This window comes from Alosa sapidissima, chromosome 3, assembly GCF_018492685.1.
Source record: "Alosa sapidissima isolate fAloSap1 chromosome 3, fAloSap1.pri, whole genome shotgun sequence".
NCBI lineage: Eukaryota > Metazoa > Chordata > Actinopteri > Clupeiformes > Clupeidae > Alosa > Alosa sapidissima.
Genome location: NC_055959.1, coordinates 5,509,715 through 5,532,886, shown reverse-complemented (window position 1 = coordinate 5,532,886; position 23,172 = coordinate 5,509,715). Strand labels below are relative to the sequence as shown.

General features: G+C 45.8%; 1 protein-coding gene across 3 annotated transcripts in view; it reads left to right on the top strand.

The window, feature by feature from the left end:
* The first annotated feature begins 690 nt into the window (after nucleotides 1-690).
* ppp1r9ba (protein phosphatase 1, regulatory subunit 9Ba) overlaps nucleotides 691-23,172 on the top strand; it is a 62,459-nt gene continuing 39,977 nt past the window's right edge. For 2 of the 3 annotated variants that reach the window (XM_042085163.1, XM_042085160.1), the window contains exons 1-2: nucleotides 691-831; nucleotides 2,102-3,643. In XM_042085163.1, coding sequence (XP_041941097.1) covers nucleotides 2,162-3,643 — 1,482 coding nt within the window. In that variant the 5' untranslated portion in view covers nucleotides 691-831; nucleotides 2,102-2,161. Of the gene's footprint in view, nucleotides 832-1,020; nucleotides 1,137-2,101; nucleotides 3,644-23,172 lie in introns of those variants that run through there. The other variant, XM_042085162.1, reaches the window with a different exon arrangement.

Here is a 23,172-nt window from a genome sequence, read left to right as displayed (position 1 = left end):
TACTGTAGCTCTGCCGAACTTGGGCCCCTAGAGTTTGATAGGTGTGAGTGACATTCAACAATAATAAACACTTCAAGGTGGAACAGTGTCAAGGATCCCCTGGAGCACTCCCCCCCCCCCCCCCCCCCCCCCCCTTATTATTTCCCAGTATAGTGTTTTCTTTTTCTCTAAAACCTGACATTTTTCGTTGAAATATGTAGTCAGGTTAGTCAGGTCCAGCATATAAACTATATATGGATGGCGTACAATATTGCCCACTGCTGGGCTCTGTTTCTCAGGGAATTCCCTCATTTCACCTCACGAGGTCGCCGAAAGTCAACTCGTCAACTTAGTTTGGTGCGTGCACCTCTCCACTTGTTTCGTAACTGGTCCCGCCGTGGACCTCGGCACACCTGCCATCAAATCTTTACATGATCAAATAATCTCTCCTTATTCCTGAACGTCTGGATTGAATTTGTACAAATGCCATAATTCAAGTCAGCTATAACTGGTTGAATGTGTTAGAGGAGCGAAATACTAGCCATATTATCTCAAATAGAATTGTAATTTATGTCAGTCATGTAAATTAAATACATGACTGACAAAGTTTTTGTACACTACTGCATGAAGGGTTAAAGAGACCTGTGATGCCATATGCCGGAGGTAGTGCGAAAGGAGGGGGCAAGGCGCGCGCAGGATCGCAGCGAACGGGAGAGGGCAGGCGTCAGTAGCCCAGTGTGCGATCGCGGGGGGAATCGACAGGGCGAACACGGGTTGTGGACACAATGGATTCTCAAACTGACGGACTGTAGGTAGCGGCAGAACGAGCCTTTGATGAATGCAGGAAAAAAGGTAACATAGACAACCTGCGTTGAAATGTAATGTTTCACTGTTCACTGTTATTTGTCCTTTCTTGGTTTTGACACGAATAGGGAACTGTTATATGGACAGCAGAAGATGCAGGAAGCGACGTAGCTGACTCTAGGCATCAGGCAGCTGAAAAGCGAGGCCCTTCTTATCTGCAGGGTCCTAGTGCCATTACTGATAGGCTACATGTCATCCTGAGAAGAGGTTGTTGACACGGTTGTATTGTTAGTGGAGTAAACAAATAAATCATCTAGTTTCTTCAGATGTGTATCCGATCAAGCCAACTAAAGGTATTCTTACTATTACTAACACTGTTTTTTATTACGCGTTTTTATTACTGAGTCTGCGATTAGCACGAGACTCGCTCACAACAAAGCCTGCATAAGGCATGGTAGTTCAAGGGCTCCTGCATAAACCGCTAGACTCAAATGCATCCCAATTTATTGTGTTCTTTGTTCCTGTTAGTCCTTATACATGTTTTTCAGATGTCTTGTCTTCCGCGACTAACTGCTTGTATTTACGGCGTTGTATGACAACTTTATGCCCTCTAAAATAAATGACGCCGGATAATTAGATGCTGGTCAAAACCTCATGTCTGTCATAATAGAAAGGCTTGTTCTGCTATGCGAGAAACATTTTTGAGGGAAGTGATATAGTTGTCTTCAGACCTGTTTCACAATAACTGCAAAGGAAATTGTGCCTGGAGCCTTCTCTGCCTTTTAGGTGAATGCTATTTTATTACAAAAAAGTATTGAAACACAATAGGTGTGTTTACGTCTGAAATACGTTTGTACACAAGCTGGCTGTAGGAAATATGTCATAACATTGGTATAACTTGTATAATAATAAAATACAGTGTATTCCATTTAATACAATATGAGGTAATGGCTGCAATGCAACCTACTCTCCTTGATGAATCACAGGCTAAAATGGACAAGGGTTTGGGTTTTTCTGTTTGCTTGAGATTATGGGTACATTTCAGAAACAGTACACTCGTTATACAGAAGTCAATGCAACATGTGAAAAAGTCCATAGGCTACCTGCCTCATGGAATTGTTTACCTGTGCACATGTTCATGTTTATATCTGGTATGGTTACTGACCTAAATGTCTGTCAAAATATCAGAGTTGACTAGAGAAATTATGAAATGCTGCTAATTTGTTTGTGTGTGTAAATCAATGTCCTGAAACGACTCATGCTCTGTCCTGTCTGTCCTGTCTATGTTGTCTGTTTCCTCCACACTGCTGTTGCTCAGACGGAGAAGCAAAGGGGGGCTATGACGTTTCAGCTCAGCCACAGCAACGCGTGATCAACCATGATGAAGACAGAACCCCCCTCTGCGGCTAGTGCCACCGCCCCCACCTCTCTCCGGAGCGCCTCCCCGCATAGGAACGCCTACGAGGCGGGCATGCAAGCACTCAAGCAGGCCACGGACACCCTCAACAGTGCGGCCAATGGTGAGGACGCCAAGGATGGCAAGGCGCGGCCCATGGGTCGAGGCCGCCGCTATGGCGCCAACGTGCATCGCATCAAGAACATGTTCATGCAGATGAACTCCCCGGGCGATGAGGAGGACCCGTCCAAAGTCAGCGACCAGGTGCGCTTGTCCATCCCGCGAGCCAGCAGCCTGACTGACAACTTGGACCAGGGCGCCCTGGGGCCAATCAAGGCGGCCACCAATATCTCAGAGCGGGCTAGCCGCTTTGACGGTAAGGTGGACGGGGGCATCCCCCGAGGAGCACCTGCTGGTTACTCCAAGCTGCAGGAGATGAAGAAGATCTTCGAGCAGCGCCAGTTGCAGGAGAAGCAGGTGGCCACCAACAGGATCCTGTTGAAGAAAGAGCGTGCCTCTGGCTTTCAGGACGGGCGCCTGGACGTTGTGGTCCGCTTCAATGGCAGCACCGAATCCCTGGACAGCCTGGAGCCGCCGCCGCCACCAGCCGGCGGAGGTCCGACTGAGGCCGTCTCGCCGACGGTCAGCCAGCTGAGCGCCGTGTTCGAGAAAGCTGAGCTCCGCAACAACGTCCACCGGTCCTCCTCTTCCTCCGTCTCCCCGCTATCCTCGCGAGGGGTCAGCCCCATCCCAGGCAAGCCGGCGCCCCCTCCGCCTCCCAGCTCCAAAATCGCAGCCAAGAAGGTGCGGATATTGCCCCCGCTGGATGGGCAGCAGCAGGAGGAGGGGGGAGCTCCAGCGGAGGAGCACGAAGCTGCATCAGGGAGCCCCAGAAACAAATCCCGAGTCCCGGCAGAGAGGGCCGGCTCGCAGGGTCCCCTGCTAGGAGACAAGGCTCAGGCAGCCCACAGCTTTGCCACAACAGAGCCGCACAAAGATGGCCAGGACCGACCTGGGCAGGAGGCGGGTGCCCGAGGAGCGGAGCAGCTTGAAAGGCTGGCCAAATCCGGGGAGCAGGGAGATGCAGGCACCCCAGAGGCGGCGAGCAGACTGGTCCAGGCTGAGGTGCACGCCTCCTTAGAGAACGGCGAGGCTCCTGGGGGCCCACAGGTGAGGGTCATGGAGGACGGCGTGGAGAGGCTGGCTACGGGACTCGTGGGCGAGGAGGACGAGATCGAGGAGGAGTCCCGGAAGGAGGATTATTCCGAGGGCGACCTGGTGGACATCAGTGCCTACAGTGGCGTCGGTGACGATTCGGGAGGCAGCCAGCTGGACGAGGATGAGGAGGTGGACGACGACGAGCCCTACGAGCCTGAGTCCAGCTGTTCTGAGATGGCTGGCCTCCCTGCTGAGGAGGAACCGCCGTCTAACCGCAAGATACGCTTCAGTGTCGATCCAATCAAGGTGAGTTAACACACCAAGCTGTGTTTGCTGTACTATAGCCATGTAAACTATGCGTTAAATATTCAAACAGTCACAAAATGACTCAAACTCCTTGCTGGCTAAAGCTGTTTCATTTTTATATGTTGCTGGTCTTACTGGCGAGGTGGTTACTGTAGTCTCAGAAGCCTACTGCTCATCTGACAGGCATCTGACAGTTGTGATTGTGCACTGCATAGCCGTCCTGCTTGCATCAAATGGAGGTCAGGGAAGGGTCAGATGAGACCAATGTGAAGCCAAAACAGGTGGACATGCCTGTGCATGTGAAACATTTACAACTCAAAACAAGAAGGGTCTAAGACAGGTGCTGACTCTGGGCTGGACTTGGGCCAGATCTGGCCCTGGTTTGGAATGATCCAGCTTTGGTTGCTATCTCAGATGGGACCTTGACATTATCTACATAGAAAAGTGGTTGCCAGTTTGTACTGAATAGTTCCGAGTAGCTAGGTTTCAGTTAGTCTATGGATAATAACATACAAGTTTTGAGGATGGGGCTAATGCAACTCTCATCAGGATTTTCTGATTTAAATGTTGGGGTAAAAGTTCACATACTGAAACTTTTCTCCAAATGCCTCTGAAACTCACAGTCACTCACAATGTCTCACATGACATCAGGACATTCATTTAAGGTTTCACAAATAAGACGGTGCTATTTCATCGCTATGGTTACTCGGTCCCCTATCTGGGTGATAAACATGTGATGGTTACATCACAAGTGGCTCTGAAAAGTGTCAATTCAGTGCATGAATAATTATTTTTAGTATTACTGCTTAAACATTTATAGTAAGATGTTTATCTGTTGAAGTAGTTTAAATAAACAAAAGGCAACTAAAAATCCCATGTTATGATATCTGTGATACGTAGCCCTTATAAGCTTACAGGTCGTCAGCTATTTGACCTCTTCTGTGAGTCACTGTGCAGTGGAACATTGTCTGACAACGAATGCATCTGGTCTATTTTAAAAAGGCAATGGCGTCGATAACAAGGACATATGGGCCTTCTTATGTGTCCGTCAAGTCGCTGTGATCTGTCCGACCTAAACGGTCCCTGTAGTTTATGGCTCTGGCCGTGCTGTCTGATGTCCTTCTCTCTGGAGACCGCTGGCTGCCTGGCCGAGCGCTTTGCAGCAGCAGTGGCATCAGGGACGCACTCGCTTGTGAAACTTGCCGTGACACGTCATGATTTCGCTGTCACTGAGAAGCAGTTCCCTTCAGTGCCCCTGCCTTGGCAGCAGTTTGGTGACTGCAAAAGCTGTTGAGTAAGACATCTGAAAAATAGCCCTTTGGTTTTTTAACTACCCACTGTAAATTCCAGCTACTTATATAATCGTACAGTAGCTGCTCCACCTGTGAGTAACTCGCTTCAGCAGATTCAGGCTGAGATTAAAATAGTTGTAGGCGATGAGAGTTTGCAGAGCAGAGGTTTTTCAACAACTTGCAGAGTGATGGTGTCAGTGGGTTTCGGTGTCTCATTTAAAATGACCCCCAGTGTTATTTTCACTCCTCTGTCGTAGTGCATTTGGTTCTGCTAATAGAACAATGTGCTGTATTTTGCACATTTTGCATACTCTTGAACTGGGGATAGGTGTTTCCCACTCAGCTGTCATTTCATGAATTTTGCTACATCTGAAGTTTTTTGACTTTATTATGACAGGACAGTAAAGAGGCAGACAGGAAGCGAGTGGGAGAGAGAGATGGGGTGGGATTGGGACATGACCGCTGGTCAGATTTGAACCTGGGTCCCCGTGGGCACTCGGACCCGTATATATTTCATACCAACGATATAGCGCGATGATATTGTTAAAATAAATGGTGAGTTAATTTTTCGCGTGTACAGAGGTGACCAAGAAGCTAGCAATTCTTGCCAAGAATTGCCAATTCTTTACAATTCCAAAAAATATTACTACACCACAATACTTAATATTTTGTCCAACAGTCAATATGTTGTCCAACCCATTGCACCGACACTGGATTTTAGGGTTCCCCCACCTGCCAAATCCCACTTTAACCACTGACTACATCACATTGTATTATCCATCACCTAGCAACCCTAATACAATATTACTGTCCTACCTCACCCCCTTGGGACTGAGTGATGATGGTTGCTCATATGCACCCCTCCATACCACCTAACAGGATAAACAATAGAGACTGTGCCTACAGATCACTTGTTCCTCTTCAAAAAAGAAAGGGAGAGAGAGAGATGAAGGAAGGGGCAGGAGAGAGACAAGTGCTGGCATTGTGTCTCAGTCACTGGGGTGTCTCCTCTACGGCCCTCTGGACTCTTGGAGGCATTTAAGCGGCGCTGCCACCGCCGCTAGTTTGGTTGTTCCTCTGCCCTTTCAGGTCTATGAATGGCGGCTGTGTTTAGTTGGTAGGAATCAGGGAAAATAATGTGCATGAATTTAAATGAATTTTGATGGTGAAAAGAAGGGGGAAAATATATTTCAGTGAGAAGCTGCATTGTGTGAGAAGGGGTGACAGGCGTCCAGTCAGTATTATGGATGGATGTGATCAGGTGGAGCATAGAAAGATAGAGATTTGAATTTCATTTAACAGAAGTTTATAACCAAAGCGACTTCCATTACATTACAAATATAACTTTTTTTATAAAGTAGGGGCATATTGAACCCATCTTAGTGGTAGTTGTAGTGGTGTGACAGGCAGCACCTTGCTCTTCCATTTGAGGCAGAGGAACAGTACAAGATGAGAGCAGATCATGTATTGCAAACCAGCAGCTGACTCTGGAAACCAGATCCACGCCAGACCTGAGCTGTATGTCATGCAGTGGAACTTGATCGTGGAAAGAGGACAGAGCCAGATGGGGGGCACAGGGTGGCACAGACCTCCCCCAGAATCCAGTCGGCCACCCCAAGTGCCACCCCACCACGTGCCACCCCACCAGAGATGGGATATTTGGGCTTGTCAGCATGAAACGTCTCCAAGTATATTGTTTTCTTAGCCAAAACAAGTGTTTCTCATTGATTTGATGCTGGTCAAATCAATGAGGCTGTATTGGGTACATTGTGATGCTACAGTATGCAAGTCCTGTGTCATTGGACTCAAGAACCAATTTCTACCAATGTAATGAATGTTCTCCATGCTCATTTAGATTATATATGGTGGAAAACTCTAGTGGAAAAATCTAGTTTCTAGTTTGCTACTGCTTCACTTGAAAATACTCTTTCTTGTTGAACTGCATCTACGAAGTTATGTGCCTCAGATGTTTTAGGAAAACTTAAGTTATTTGTTACTTCATATGTCAAGTTGTATATTTTCAATTATTCTTGACATAAAACAGTTTGCTTAATGCATAATTTGATATTGAATGTAAGGCTATATGTATTTTACTTGTCACATGTTATGTTTATGTGCTACCCCTCTCTGAGTCTATGCCCCAGCCCGGCCACCCCATCAACATTTTTGTAGAATCGCCACTGGCTGGGTGGGTGATAACTTACCTTCACCTTGTGATGTCTTTGTAGCTTCTGTGCTCTCAGCAGTGCATCGTGAAATATGGGTTGCCCACTTTATCTATTGTCACAGACCACATGGAAATAAGCAGTTCGAACAGCCATGTGCCAACCAGGATGTTATTTTCTCCTTGTGCTTTTGACACAAACACAGTTCACTAAGCATAGACAAAACGTTCTTACCCTTTAACCAAAACATATTCAGAGGAAGCATGTTTCTCCCTATTCTATATGTGCCTGAGTTATACTCAAAGCTGAGAAGGATCACACCTTTGGGTACATTTCCAAACATGTTGTTCGTTAAATGATAAAAAGGCTACTTTTGAACACTTGTGGTTGCCCAACGATGCATATGAGAAAAGCAGTCAAGAACAAGACCTAGAAACCAATGGAAAACAAGGTCTCTCTGTGCCCTTTCCTCACACACCAGTTGTGTCCTGTGACTCACCAGTCAGTGCTGTGTGTGTGTGTGTGTGTGTGTGTGCGCGCGCGTGTGTGAGTTTGTGACATTAAAATAGGTCTGTGCCCCTACTTGTCATGTATGTCAGCATCCGTGGGCAGCATTCCCTCATCTGGTCTGACTGGTTCCGAACCCTCATAGTGCTCTGTTTGGAGAGTCTCTTTCACGAGACAGACGTCTGGCCTCGCCGTCACTTGTTTCAACAGAACCTCTGTGGCGCTCCAGCTTCTGAGGTTACGTATGTCTGGATAGACCAGAGACTCGTGATGTTAGTGCAGGAATCACTTACACAAAATGCACACAAAAATTGTAAAATGTGCACATTTAGATGATTTTGTTCTCTAAATGATGTTAATGTATTTCATGTATAGACTGCAAGACACAAGAAGGCCTGTCAATATGCAATGTATTGTACATATGGGATTTCATGGGGGCCAATTGGAAAGTAATTTACAAATTAAATAGTCTTATAAGGTGTAAGTGCTCATTTGCTTTGGATGAAAGATGAACTATGTGTTGCGCAGTAGTGACAGACAATGGAGATTGGGCTGCTAGACTGGGAGGAGAAAGTAGGTTGTTTGAACTTTGCATATTTGCTCAAATCGATAGTGGCTACACAAGTGAAATTGAAGATTCATCCATCACAGTTTCTTCAGCAAGACATCTAGGATGTGTACATGTTTGCTGTAGTCACAGTGCCTAGGCTAGTAAACTAGCATAATATAATTGAAGTTGCTCATGCTCCATCTATCATGCGGCAATTTTAAATGTTGATTCTATTTGCAATGATGAGTCAGTCTTTTCTGGTACACATTATATTCAAACTGTGTTATAATCCAGTCTGACTTCCTTGGCTGACTAACTCACACTCTCAGACCTCAGCTCTTAGCATTTGAATGCCGATACTCTTGATTATAGCTGAGTTTAGGTCTCGACTTGGCTCCATTTAGACACTAGACTGTGTCGCATACTGTGAGGCCAGGTTGAGGGTGGTGGCTGGCTCAGACTGTTGGCATGGTGACGTAGCCCAGGGTGACGCACTGTATTTAAGCTTTATGACATCATAGTGGGTTTGAGCCGGGTGGATAGTGTCACAGAGAGCAGTAATGATGAGGGGGCAGCTCACTCAACCCTCACTCTCAGTGGCCAGAGTAGCTGCCCTCCACACTCATTATCAGGAAGCCCTAGCCTACTGTCTCCTCTCCAGCCCCCTACTTTTGCATATCTAATCTGCTTCTCTCTCTCTCTCTCTCTCTCTCTCTCTCCCTCACTGTTCTTGCTCTCTCCTTCTTTCTCTTTTTTCTCCCTCACTTTCTCTCTTTCTCCCCACCCCCCTCCCTCTCTCTACCCCTTCTCATTCCTCTTATCTACCCCCCTCCTCCTTCAGTTGGTCCCAGATTCCTGCACCCTGCTTGTCTGTCTGATCTGGTCAGATTTATGTGTGATCTGTAAACAGTCAGGGGATTACAGTGTCTTCCCCAGATAAAACCTGCCTCTGTCCACTGAGAGAACTACTGCACTCAACTGTACATGCTCAAGGGTCTATAGTATATGTGTGTATGTGGATGTGTGTGCATGCCTATGACAGCGTTGCCTGCAAACTAACCTCTGTGTATTCTAACGAGAATGACGGTGTTTTTTGACCTTACTGTATGTACTTGTGTAATTTGAATGCATGTCCCTGTGTATGTATGTATGTGTGTGTGTGTATGACCCTGTTATTAAGTGCTTCCTGGTCCCAGACAGACTTGGGCGGTCCCTCTTATCCCCTCAAAAGGAAGGAAGTTCTCCAACAGTGGCATGCGGGGGGGGGGGGGGGTGTGTTGGGTGTTGCCATGGTTTGTGGTTTAGTCTGGAGAATCTGGAGAGGAACTAGAAGTGAAAACCGGAGAATGGAAACCCACAAAATATTTTGGTTCAAAAGTATTAAATAGAGAGTTATGAGGACAATGAATGAAGCCCACCTTATATGATGTCCTTTTAATGTCTTCACTCCTGAATACTATAAACAGAAATCGATTGAATTATGGTTTATGGCCTTTATAGTTAGCAGGACAACAATTAGCACGGAAATAGTAGTTTGGAAACATTCTAAACAAATCTGGACTATCCATGTCGTAAGAGCAAGGATTAGGTAATCTCCGTCAGACGGGAATAGAGGCAGAGACAGAGGGACAGAGAGGCGGAGGAACAGGGGGAGAGATGGGGACAGCTTGTGCTAACATGTGGCATGGGCAATATCAAGACATCTGGTCCACCACAGGGTGCTGTAAGACGTCTGTGTGATTGGTTCAGGACTTTTTGGAGGAGAGACTCAGTGTGACCCTCCTGGAGGGCTACGCTAAGGACCAGAGGAAGAGCTGTCATGGTTACCATCAGCTAGGAAACACAAAATCCCTCAGATTCGTTAAAATGTACTTATACTTATACACTTATCTTCACTGACCCTACAAATTCCTTTAGTGTTTACTAAGGGTTAATTTATTCACATTGTCACGTTGATATCTGGTGGAACACAGCATTCAAAGAGTAGCAAAAACAGCCTTAATCTGTGCATAGATCAATTCACTATTCCTTTCTAAAATCCCTTAAAAGGGCGTCAGTGGTATTGTGAGCCAGTCATGCTTTATAGGCCTACTGCAGAGGATATGGCGGCCATAAGGGGTTGTTGTTTATTGGATTGCCTGCTTCAGTCACCTCAGATGCTGAATAAAGAATGATCCTTTGTTGCCTTAGTTGTCACCTTAATGTTTGTTTTCTCCTTTTTCATGTTTGTTTGTTAGCTATTTGCTAGCACACAAATCAGGAGGGCCTTTCTGAAATGTTCAGAGTATGGTTTTCGGTTCCAAATTAGTAGGTATGGCAGAAGCGTAGGATATTTACTGGAAATCTCCCACAGCATTTTGTCTGAACGTAAACAACAACAAAACAATAAAACACATATTCTGACCAGAATATGACCGGCAAACTGAGGCAGCAGATGTCTTCATGCTAAAATCGTAAACACTCTCTTCCTGCAGGAGACAGAGAGGGAGGGAGGGAGAAAGAGAGGGAGGGAGAGAGATAGAGAGAGAGGGAGAGAGGGAGCACGTGGCGAGATCTGCTCCATTTGGGCAGCTATTTGTGTGACTCAGGCATCTTGAGCGGTCACTGGCCAGCGGGCGGCCTAAAACACTGCCTCCTTTGAGTCGGCCCCTGCGCACTGGCTCGCCAGCTCTCTCCCCGCTTATGATTTAACTGTTGTGGCATGAGCCGTAACTGAGGTCAGTAACTGCCGCTATTTCAGAGATATCGCACAGGGTCCCCCTTTCATTAAAGTTGTCAGCAAGAACAAAAAAGCTCATAACTACCAAGATACTGTAATTGAGCAGCATTCAGTGCCCCACATTTTAGAGGAGACACAAAGATATGATTTATAGTCAGGGTCATGACTCTAGCAGTCTGCAAATGTCTCTGAATTGCATGGTAATGATGTTGCTTGATTGAGTCAGAAAACCAAGTGTAGTGTCGGCTGTGTGTTGCTACCGCATTTGGTTTAGCAGCTGTTTTCCTTTGTGGTCTCAATTGACCAGATTAGCTTTGTACCTGCGCTTAAAAATAGAATGGCGGCACTTTTCACTTTCCCAGGATGCTTTACTCCATGCTTAGCCTGTGTTTGTCCTGTAGTGCCAGGTCCTGGTCTGCTTCACAGCAGGGGGAATGACAATCTCTCACTCCTAGAGGACACATAAGTGTGCATGTGTACATGTGTGTATGCATATGGGTGTCGATTTATGTATGTATGTCTGTGTGTGTGTGTGTGTTTGTTTGTGTGTGTGTGTGTGTGTGTGTGTGTGTGTGTGAATTCTATATTTCTGGGTGAAGAGGGTACTTATCTTAGCCATGGCTTCTTTCTGCAGTTCACTGTTGCTTTAGATCAGCTGCATATCCTTCCATTCACCTCAAAAGGTTTTAAAGGGACAGTAGCCTCTTTTAAGGCTCCTTATACCCTTGAGCAGACTAGAGCTGTAAGTCTTGGTAATAGTGTATGTTTCCTGGCTCTAGTAAGTAGAGCATAAATCTGGAGCATTGAGCCTCTGTGACCCTAAACTAAGGAGGGGAAGTGTGCAGATCTTAAAAAGAAAATGGAGATTATCTTCTTTATGTAAAAGATACTGTACAAATGTCAGCAGGAGACTAAAGGAGAAAAAAACTGACATTTAGAACGTACCCTGAAGGAAGGTGCTCTGTTTACCAATATTTGCATAGATTTTGATCCTATTGGCCTAAAATATGCTCGCTTTTCAGAACGTCACAGAGCTTGTGGCAATATAGCACCTGGAGTTATGACCATCTCAAGAAAAGTGGGGGACTGTAACTTCACACAGACGTTTAGTTTTTTCTTACTATGGAGAAGAATCATTATGCATGCTGTGCACAGGTTGTCACTTCATTTTTGAACTGTGCCACGCCATGCATCAGAATTAACTGAAGGCATGGCCTGTATCATTAACCATGGACACAATTAACTTAATTAATAGTGAACTGTCTTACGGTATTAATGGCTTAAGTATACAGGCTCTTCTCATGCTAGCAGTCAAAATAATTGGAAGCAATGAGAGTAGATTCTGCTTTTGTATCACATGCAGTGGGGGCACCATATATGTTTCATTATGGTTCGACTATATTTGGCAATTCTCACTGTTCGGTCTGAAAAAACCCTAAAGATAAAGATTGCACTTCAGTCAGCTAATCAGTGACACCTGCTGACAGATTCCCTCTCAAAGATTCCCTTCTGAATTCATTGCAGCTAAGCTCAACTTCTTGCCAAAGAATGATTATAATTTTAACATCAATGTTATAAACTGGAGGGGTCATATATTGTAATGTGTGCTCTATATTGTATATGTATATGTTTAGAGTATCTCAACTTCCTCCCCATGCACTACAAGTTCATATAATGATGTATTGAAATGCAGCAAGTTAGATTAAACCTTTGTCTTTATGGTGGTACTTATTGCACCATATCTGGCATGCCACACTTCTTCTCTTGGAGGGATTTAATGGGAGAGACCACTGAGTGTGCTTTACCTCACACCATCCAGTCTTTTTAAAGATCAACCCACAGAGGGAGGAAGTGGAGGTTTTTTCAGGGGAATTGATGTAAGTCAGATGCTTCAAACACTTTCCTAGATAGCACATTCTCCACCCACATTCTGGTGCCATGAGGGAAAGAGGGTGCTCAGAATGTCGGCTAGCTATCTCCGGTTTTTTCGGTCCATGGAATGACATAATTCAGCATACAGTATATTCAGCTATTTTACTGTCACCAAGAAGTATTCTAATTAGAGGGTTGGACAAATGATTGCACAAGGCATGTTTGCCACTATATATTTTGAGGTGTAAATCAGCCATTAGGGGGCCAGTCTTTAAGGGTTAGCATAGGCTATACTGGTGCCAACAACTTTGTTTCTCATTGACTGGTTCCAAACATGCAGGAGTGTGACCAATCTGTGGGGTTCTGGTTTCTGTGGTCATCAGTCATGTGGCGGCTGGTTCTCCATATTTTGGTGCCAGAAATGAGCACTATAAAAGATATCGGTGGTCATTTTCGTAGCTAGCGCAGGATTGGCCAATTTAATAAATGTCGGTGGTTATCTGTCACTCTCTTTAGATGTAGGAAATGCTCAGCACAGGGAAAGGAAAACTCAAGGACATGTTTTGTGTTTTGCAGAGTCCCAGATGTAGACTTGATCAATCCATGAGAGCAATCCTATGCGTCCCCCCCTAATCCTTTGCCAACCTGATCCTTTAAACACAGACAATAATCAACTCAATAATACCCATGCCATACACAACACAACATAACACAGCACGACACGACACGACACAGCACAGCACAGCAGCACAACGCAGCACAACACCACACAACACCTGTATATTGTGACTTTCAGACCAGTGGCCTAGAATGTACCCATTGGCTCATAACATGAGTTTCACGATGGAAAATGCTGGAGAGATGGTCTGCTGGCGTAATAATCCAAGCCCTGGTTATGAAAGCGGAGAAACCCTGCTCAGGGTTTGCCAGTGGAACAAATGAGAGGGACTGGATGACTTCAGTGATTGTGCAAGAGCAGTCGCCTCTCTCTCTTTCTCTCTCTCTCTCCCTCTCTTTCTCTCTCTCCCTCTCTCCCTCTCTCTCCTTTTATTTCTGCTCAGTTATCCTCTTTCACAACCCACATCTGTGCTGCCACCATTCTGATAGAAGTCTAGGGAAGGCCATTGCCCTACAGGCAAAGAAGCCTTCCATGCTGCAAAAACAGCACATTCGAAGTGATCTCCATTAATACAAAGTGTATCACTGGAGATTTTCCAAACCCCTTTTTGCTCTTGCTGGATATGTAAGATAAATCAATTCCACCATCATGATTGGATTCAGGCTACTTTCAGGTGTGTTCTATGTGTAGTACAGTTCCAGTCCTCATTTTAATTATCTGTGTTTACTACCAGCGGGATTAAAATAACATTTTAATTTTTAAAAGTAGTTCCCCTTGTTTGGGTGTGTGTGTCTTATCTCACTATTTTGTGTTGTCTCAGGGCTATATCTGGGCTGCTCTTCTCTGAGAGATTATGGTTATTCCTGGCTTACCCAGGGCAACATGACAGTGATAGATGACAAGATCCACATCACACTGCATAGAGGGAGAAGCCATGAGAGAAGCTGTGTGTCGATATGTGTGATAGTGTGAGAGATAGTGTGTGTGTGTTAGATTGAGGGATAGTGTGTATTTGTGTGTGTGTGTGTGTTTGTGTGTGTGTTAGATTGAGGGATAGTGTGTATTTGCATTTGTGTGTGTGTGTTCGTGTGTTAGAGACTTTGGGGTCAGCTAATGATAAGCTGCAGTATGGGGAAAGACCTTCACATTCTGCAGGGCCTCAAGGTGTAATGTGTCCTACTGATTGATGAACCTTCCCTGAAAATGAACGTAGACCTCTCTCTCTCTCACACACACACACACACACACACACACACACACACACATACTATATCTGTGAAAGAGAACTCCAACAGACATTATGAGCCCTAATTTGAGTGATGGGCCAAGTGTAAACTCTTAAGTCTAACTTTGGCTAATTTAATATCTTGGTTAAATCAATTTGCTAATTTAACTCCATGGGCAAGACCTCAAGTGCAAACAATAATGAGTGAGCTAAATGCTCCTATGCACCACACGCTGAAAGTTATGTACGAGAATGTTGCTTGTTGACAGATTTTGCACTTGCTTCACCTCAAGCTAGTGTGTGCTGAGTGTTCTGGCACATAATGGCCGCCATGCATCACCCAGGTGGGTGCTACACATTGGTGGTGGTTAGTGAGCTTCCCCCTTCAATGTGAAGCGCTTTGAGTGTCGTGAAAAGTGCTATATAAATGTAATGTGGTGTTGTTGTTGGGGGCTACAGTATATCTTGACACCATTTTTTTCCAAGACTGGTACAAATCCGTTATGTATGCATGCAGGCATGATATTAGCATTGCACAGTCATGGCATGGGCACCTCTTGGTGTTTGGATGTCAGCTAAACTTATTTAGCACTTAACTGCCGAGGGTTCCTCATCGATTTCTATTCACTACATACACCTTGACATTTCGGTAATTACACAGTGAATTGATTCAGTTAGGATGTCAGAAAGCAAACATAGAAGTTGTGACTCACCATAAGTAGTTATGCCCTTAATCCAACTGGGAGACCTGAAGCATATGTGCTCTCATGTTGACATGCTTTTCTGATATATACTGTATGATGTGTTTGTCATTTGAGCAGAAACTGGAATGGTTATTTTCCCGGTCACTGTTGATGAGAGGATTTAGTTATGATGTGTGGTTAATGTTACAGAGATGGATAAAGGAGAAGAGCGTTTGTGCCAGGGAGTGGGCAGGCAGGCTCTCTGAGGGCCTGAAAGGACAGCTACCTACAAGTCTCTAAATGTCACAGATATAAGCACCATATCATTAGGCTTAAATGCTATATTAGTTCAAGTCCAAATCCTCTAAAAAATAATATGATGTACTTAAGTTATTATCCATAATTACATGTCACCAGTCACTACACTAAATCACTAATATTAAGCACAGCCCCAAACCCCATGTCACATCATGTTCCAGCAGTGCATTATACTTATCCATTAATTAAAGGCACATTGTGCTGGGCTTTCAGTTTTTTAAATTCATTTTGATGTGATATGATCATGTAAAGGAGGGAAAAACACACCTGTAATTGCCACCCCCTACCTAGACCGCTCACTACATAGCTGTTATGACCTGCTCCCCTTTGTCACAGCATGTAGCCATAACTGACTGTGCAGCCATGTGACCTGGCCAACCAAGCCCTGTCTGGCCCAACCTGCCCCCCTCCCTGCCCCTCTGCCCCCTTTCCTGGTCCAGATCAGGGCCATGTCCCTCCAGCGGCCCCGCCGTGGGGGTCTTCCCACTTTCGCTTGATGAGCCTGTTAAAGGCTTGGCGGGTTCCAGCCGAGCTGTGGGCGTGGACGAGGCCGGCAGCCCTCACAGAGCCATCACGGAGCACCCGTGCTAATTGGATTAGCACAAGAGCCTTATCCAATCAGGGCAACTGTCAAATCTGTGTTTGTGAGAGGCCATGCTGGAAGCTGACTTCAATTGTGAAGCCTAAACAATGCCTTCTCGAATACCCCACCCCCCCCCCCCCCCACCCACCTCATCCCCCGCACACTGATTGTAGTGCCATCTCGGAGCTCTTTGGAGGGGGGAATTTGTTTAAAGTGGTTTGGTTATCAGGGGGAAGGAGGTTAGTTTATGAATGGAAATTTGGTTAAGACTCTCAGACGAGTAAAATCGTGCTTCGAGTCAGAGCAGTAGCGTTTAATCTTCTTTTGGGTCTGGACTAAATGTCTATTTGGACGCTGTTTGTGTTTGTTTTTATTAAGGCTCAGTCAACTGGAAAGTAATAGCAGGATATTTTTCCCGAAGCGTTTTCATGCGTGCTGTTTGCGATGCTGCATTCCTTATGTGGGTAATATCTGTCACGGGTACCTTAAGTGAAAGACCAGGGAACGCACAGCTGTTAGGATGGGTGCCAGATCAAGTCCAAATTAATCACACACGGTCTGTGCCATATCGGCACTAGATTCCTCACCAGCTAAATGTGCCATAGCAGAGCCAGATTCGTCTGTACGTTCATCTGGGACGGGAGACTCGGGAGTTACGTTGAGCAAAGCCCAAGAGTGTGCGGCTGCGCCTCTAAGCCTTGCTCTGAATAAACAGTCTGCTGTCACTGAGCCCTGCTAATGCCGCCTGCGCGTGACGAACAGTGAAGCAGGCAGTTGGTCGCGGCCTCTGTGACCTCAGGCGCACTGGTGGTCCGGCCCAGCACCGGGTCAGTCTCGGAGAAAGGGTTTGGACCGGGTCAGTCTCGGAGAAAGGGTTTGGACCGGGTCAGTCTCGGAGAAGGTTTGGACCGGGTCAGTCTCGGAGAAGGGGTTTGGACCGGCCCAGCACCGGGTCAGTCAGGTGGTGTGTCTGTAGCAAATGTTGGACGCTGGAACAGATCTGGCCCAATTCGGGCCCAGTTCTGCCAGTAATCTGATTCTGCATTAGGGCTAGCACTGTACCAGGTTGGTGCCTGTGGTTCAGTGTGTTCTACCTTCAGCGGCAGGGAGGGAGGAGGGGGGTAATTGGGGAGCGAGAAGTCGGTCTGTAAGAATGAGGCAAAAGGTGGCGGAAATAGCCTGCAGCAGTGAACAGGAAGTGAGGGCACCCTGCTGCTCTTGGTTTTCATCTGCTTCACATGAATATGCAACCTCTTTGTCTCGCCTCTATCACTTCTCACATTTTCCTGTTTGATCAGTCCACCCCCCCCCCCACACACACACCCCTACCCCCTGCAGTGCAGCCCAGTTTGTCCCCTGTGCTATACATTTCTTTACTTGTCTGCAATTGAATAGTATTTATGGCTTTTTTGTGTATTCAGATCCAGCCTTTTCTTTTTCGTAGGGCGTCCCTATCACCTTGTCTGTTTGCCAAAGGGATAATCCAGCCCATGGGTAGATCTGTTTGGCTACCAAGCTGGGCGCTATTTAGAAACAGTCTGTTCTACTACCAGAAGGCCCTAAGATACTGAGTCTAGCTTAGCACACTGTTTAAGTGAAAAAGAGGTCAGCAAGAGCCAAAGAGGCTATATACAGTGGTTATAATAACTAAGAAGCGAAAAACATCTGCAGTCGTAAAAGTGTGGGATGTTCTCTGTAATGTGGGCGGGTCATCTGTGTACAGGGGAGCAGACCCATGTCGGGGTCAGCAGACAGGCGGGTTTCTCAGGGGTTTGGACAGCTGAAGCACCAGCCTGTTGGTCTGTTTGAGATTTCCATTTGAATTTTGAGAGGATTAAAGCCTTGCTGGTCTTACTCACTTGTCTCTTGTGACCTTAGTGATGCAACATTTTTTGAGGACCTTTTTTGGGGATATTCTGCAGTCATTGTAGACTCCAGAACAGGTTAACCTTTATCAGTATGTAGGATCTTTGGACTTTTCGGAACCCCCTGTTCGTTTGTGATAGTGTGTGTGTGATTGTGAGTGTAATCTGTGATATTCAGAGCCATAGTGTGGTATATGCTGTGGTGTGATTTGTTTGTGTTTGCTGATGGGTGTAACAGAACCTTTCCCTTTACGCCCCTTCCCCTCGACCCCCTGATTCACACATCACCCCCCAACCTCCCCCCCCCCCCCACACACACACACACACACACACACCACCCTCAAATATGTCCACACTCATCACACCTTCCCCACATTCTCTCATTAGCTACCATCACCCAACCCTCCTTGGCACACACACACACATACATACACACAGACACAGACCTGTGAACCTCAGCTGACAGGAAGGAAGAGGTGAGGAGGCTAGTCAGGCCGGGAACGCCTGAGAGACAAGGAAGAGAGAGAGAGAGAGAGAGAGAGACAGTGAGAGAGAGAGAGGAGAGAGGGTGAAAGAGAGGGAGAAGGAGAAAGAGAAAGCACTCCAATTGAGGAACTCCAATTAGAATAGGAAAGAGATACATGTAGGGAGGTAGGGAGAGAGATAGAGAGAAAGAGAGAGATTAAAAAAAGGATTGAACTGAAAAGAAAGGAAATAAGAGTGTGGGAGATGTTTACAACGAGCCACTGCTGGCTACGACATGAAAGCTCTCTGGAAGGGACGTGTTTTGAATAAAAAAGACAATTCATGAATTAATCCTGTAAAGGGGACTGTGAAAATAAGGAAATGGGCCACAAAGTCAGACACCAGACGAATGAGTGTCTGCATGTACACAGTCAAGTCACACATTACAGAGAGAACGAGAGCGACACTGGAGAGGCAAGATAAACAAGCGTGAACACGAGAGACACAAAGACTTATCGATTAAAATTGTCTAGCAAACTTCAAGCAATAATTAGGCTGTGACAGTGAAATCGAAAGCTTTGTCTCATTTCTATCTGTCCTCCAGTCTTCGCTCTCTCTCTCGCTCTCTCTCTCTCTCTCACCCCTTCCCACCCCCTCTGTGTCTCGCTCTCCTCTCTCTCACCCCTTCCATCTCTCTCCTCCATCTCAGTTGCTCCCTCTATCTCAGATCTTCACCCCGTTGCTCTTGTTATCTCTGTCTAATGAAGCCGGCCCCTGCTGTGTGACTGTCGACTGATGCAGGCTTGCGTTTGCACCATTTCACCAAACTGAGTCTCGCACGGGCCTATCCAGACTCCCTCCCACTCTTTCCCTTTCCCATCCCCTTCATCTCCTCTTCTACCTCTCTCTTTCTCTCTCTCCCTCACTCTCTCTCTCTCTCTCTCTCTCTCTCTCTGTCGTTCAACCTTCTCAGATCCCTCTTTTCTGAAGAACTGAAAAGATTTTGTATCGTTGTGAAGGGCTTGGCCTATAATGTTCCTCCCTCATCTCTGCTCCTCTCTAAGACATGTTGATTTCCTGCTGGTGTCCCCCTCTTCCTCTTCCTCTTCCTCTTCTTGTCCTTAGCCTATCATGTCTTCTCATTTGTATCTATTCCATGTTTTCTAAAAGCGATGTGTCATTGACCGGTCGAGGTCTGCTGGCTTCACAGGGCAAAAAGCTAGTCTGCTTATTATGGGTCTGCTTATTATGAGTCTTTTTTCTCTATAGTCCAGATGGATTGGTTACTGGCCTGCATATTGTTATTCTTATTAGCTGGTGTGCATGGACTATACTGTACTGGTGGCCCATTACAACCCTGCCATGTGGTCATTGCAAGTCATTTGTAATCTGAGTTTCGTTGTATGCTTCTCTTTTCTGATAGACTGGACTGAAGCTTATTTGAGATTGCATCTCTCTCTCTGTTGTAACTGTGTTCTAACAGCTCTAACAGTTCTACCTGGAAATAGATATCTTGATCTCAATAAGACTGCAATAAGAATAATGAATAATGGAAAAGTATTCTGCTATTTTACACCAGGAATGTGCATTTAAAGTACAGTGTCATACTCACCCAGAGCTGTTGAGAAACTAAAAGTATTCCCCGGCTCGAGAGTAGCTCTTGTTCACATGTCTGGTCTCAGATTTCAAGTTACTAATGCAGAAGTCTCACAACCTGACAGTTGTCTGCAGCACAGTGATGCCTGACTTCCATTACTGTTGTGAAATCTGCACTGGGTTCATGTGCACATCACATACATACATATGGCTGTGTGTGTGTGTGTGTGTGTGTATGTGTGTGTGTGTGTGTGTGTGTGTGTGTGTGTGTGTGTGTGTGTGTGTGTGTGTGTGTGTTTGTGTGTCATGGGAGGTGGGTCATATGATAAGGTATGTCTGTCATTCACAAGTGTGTATTATATGTGTGTGTGTGTGTGTGTGTGTGTGTGTGTGTGTGTGTGTGTGTGCGCGCGTGCGTGTGTTGTTTGTTGTGTTTGTATGTATGTGTGTGTGTATGTCATGATGTGTGAGGGGAGCATGTTTATAGAACTATGGAGAGGCAGTGAGCAGTCTGCCCCTCATGTCTGTGTCAGTACAGTGGAGGTGGTTGCCTTGAATAACTGCATTATCATCTGCCTCATTGCTCTCTGGCCCCCAGGACTCAGTCATCTGCACACTGATATCACCTCGGTTAACCCTGCTAATGTGTGTGTGTGTGTGTGTGTGTGTGTGTGTGTGTGTATGTGTGTGTGTGTTTGTATGTGTGTGTGGTTCAGGGGTATGCAGGACAGTGGATGTCTGCAGAGGATGAGCAAAAATGTTTGTCACATTAAAGCTCAGATATCATCTTGAGAAACGACATGTATGGAAACATAAGAATACTAACTAAGAGACAGTCGCTGGTGTTATTGGTATTAAATGCAAAACAATAGCAATAAGGTGTAGAAGAACAGAGGAATGGCTTTACTGAATGCTTTGTCTTTTCAGATGTAGCTCCTTGGAAAGTATAATTAAATATATTTAACTTCTCCTTATCTGCAGCGCACTGGGTTTGCACAGTGGTGAGGCTGTGATTAGAAATCCTCACAAGGTAGTCCTTAGTAGCAGAGGAAGGAAAGAGCTTCCTATGCAAACGTGTTTACAACAGAGGCAGGCAGACAGGAAGTGCTAAAAAAAACATCAGAACGCAGCCCCAAGTGCTTTAGCATGTGTGGTGGTAGCAGATCATCAGCCGGCCAATCACAGTCCACCGAAGATGACCAACTAGGAAGTGTGGCAAGCTCTCACCACGCCTAAGCATTTTTTGAAGATCGGAAGTATAGATAGAAAAGCAGTTGATTCAGTGCACGTGATTTCTCACACTGATCTCATGGCAAGTCACGTTCACTGGATTTCACATGGATTTATTTCTATAGATATAGCAATAGGTTACGTGTCCAAATGAGCAGACACTTTACTAATTGGGCCAATAGGTTTGCTGGTAAAGCAGCAACAGCAGCAGTAGCTTCGCTGTTATTCTCAGTCTGTGTATTTGTTGTGTTGTCTTGAACACTTAGCCGTCGCTACGGACTTGTTTTGTGCCCTCTGCGCTCTTTCTCTCTCTGTATGCACAGTGGCCCTTAAGGAATCTCATTCTGGACAAGGCTAGTCTTGCCCCAAAATGTCTGTCTTTGTTGTGGTCGTCAAGGAGGAATGCTGGCGTGGCCAGAACACCATTATAGGGCTCTCTTTGTCCTCTAGTGCCACAGCAAATGAGGAATAGAGGGAAAGAGAGAGAGAGAAAGAGAGAGAGAGAGAGATAGAGAGGGAGGAGAAGAGGGGAGAGAGGAGGAGAGGGCTCTGACTGAAGGGCTCTGGTCCTCATATAGAACAAGATCAAAGCTATTAGGGATCCTTGTGCTGTTTTAGTTTGTTTTGTTGGGCTCTTTAACCTGCGTGAACATTGTTTGTGTACCTGAAGAGGCCCTCATTAGTCCAAGCACATTGGGTACGGCTGTTTCAGGTGCTGTTTTTGTTATGTTCACAGTACCTGACATGCAGATGCACTCTGCACAGTCAAACATGCACCTGCACAAACCTGTGTATATGCACAATGTACACATACAAACACACACACACACACGCACACAGTCACACACACACACACACACACACACACACATACTGTACACACACACACACACACACACACACACACACACACACACACACACACATACACAAACTCATACAGGCATACTGTAGATGCATTTTGTTGCACCCCTGGTTAGAGACGCATTGGAGAGACTGGTCTGTTTGTTTCACTTTCCTTGACGATCCCTGACAGACATGCACAAAATGCATTCTCCAGAGAGCTTCTGCGTGTCTCTCCCCTTTCCATTATCCAGCCTCACACTTACGTTAGTTACCCTGTTCTCTCTCTCTCTCTCTCTCTCTCTCTCTCTCTCTCTCTCTCTCTCTCTCTCTCTCTCTCTCCAATGTCGCCTCCACCTCTGGAACTTCCCTCTTTATCTTCTGGCTTTTTCTCTCCTTCCTCTCTGTCATTTCTCTCGTTCTTGAGTCGTATAATCTTCTGCCCATATCTACCACCACAGATAACTCTCGTCCTCCCCTCCACTCTCTCATCAGTCTATCATGGCCACAGATTTATTTACCGTCAGTGGTCCTGCTGGGACAAGGGCAACCGAACCAAAACAACAGCTGGAGAGAAACAGGCCCCGTGTAATTGTGGAATTGCTGTCTGGGGCCTATGGGGAAGAGAGAGGGCGTCGAGAACAGGAAGTACTCTTTCTCTTCCTCTAGTGACTGGAGTCCCCACACTCTGTGATCACGTGCCCATCTTTCTCTGTACTCGAGTAAACAGCGTTGTTACCCCAAGCAAGGTGTCTATTCTTTATGAGATTGTGACTTGCTTTTATTTGCAAAACTTTGCAGTGCCTATCATTGTTCTGTGCATGAGGTAGCATTCAGAACCTGTTTCAGATATAAAGATACTATTCTATTTAGCCATGTCAATTGCAGGGCGCCAAGTGCCCCCTTCAAAAAGTTCTGTTTAATTGGCGTGCTGTTTCAGCCAGCTAATTAGCCAAGCTACAGTACCAGACAGACGCCACCCCAGTGCAGAATCAGT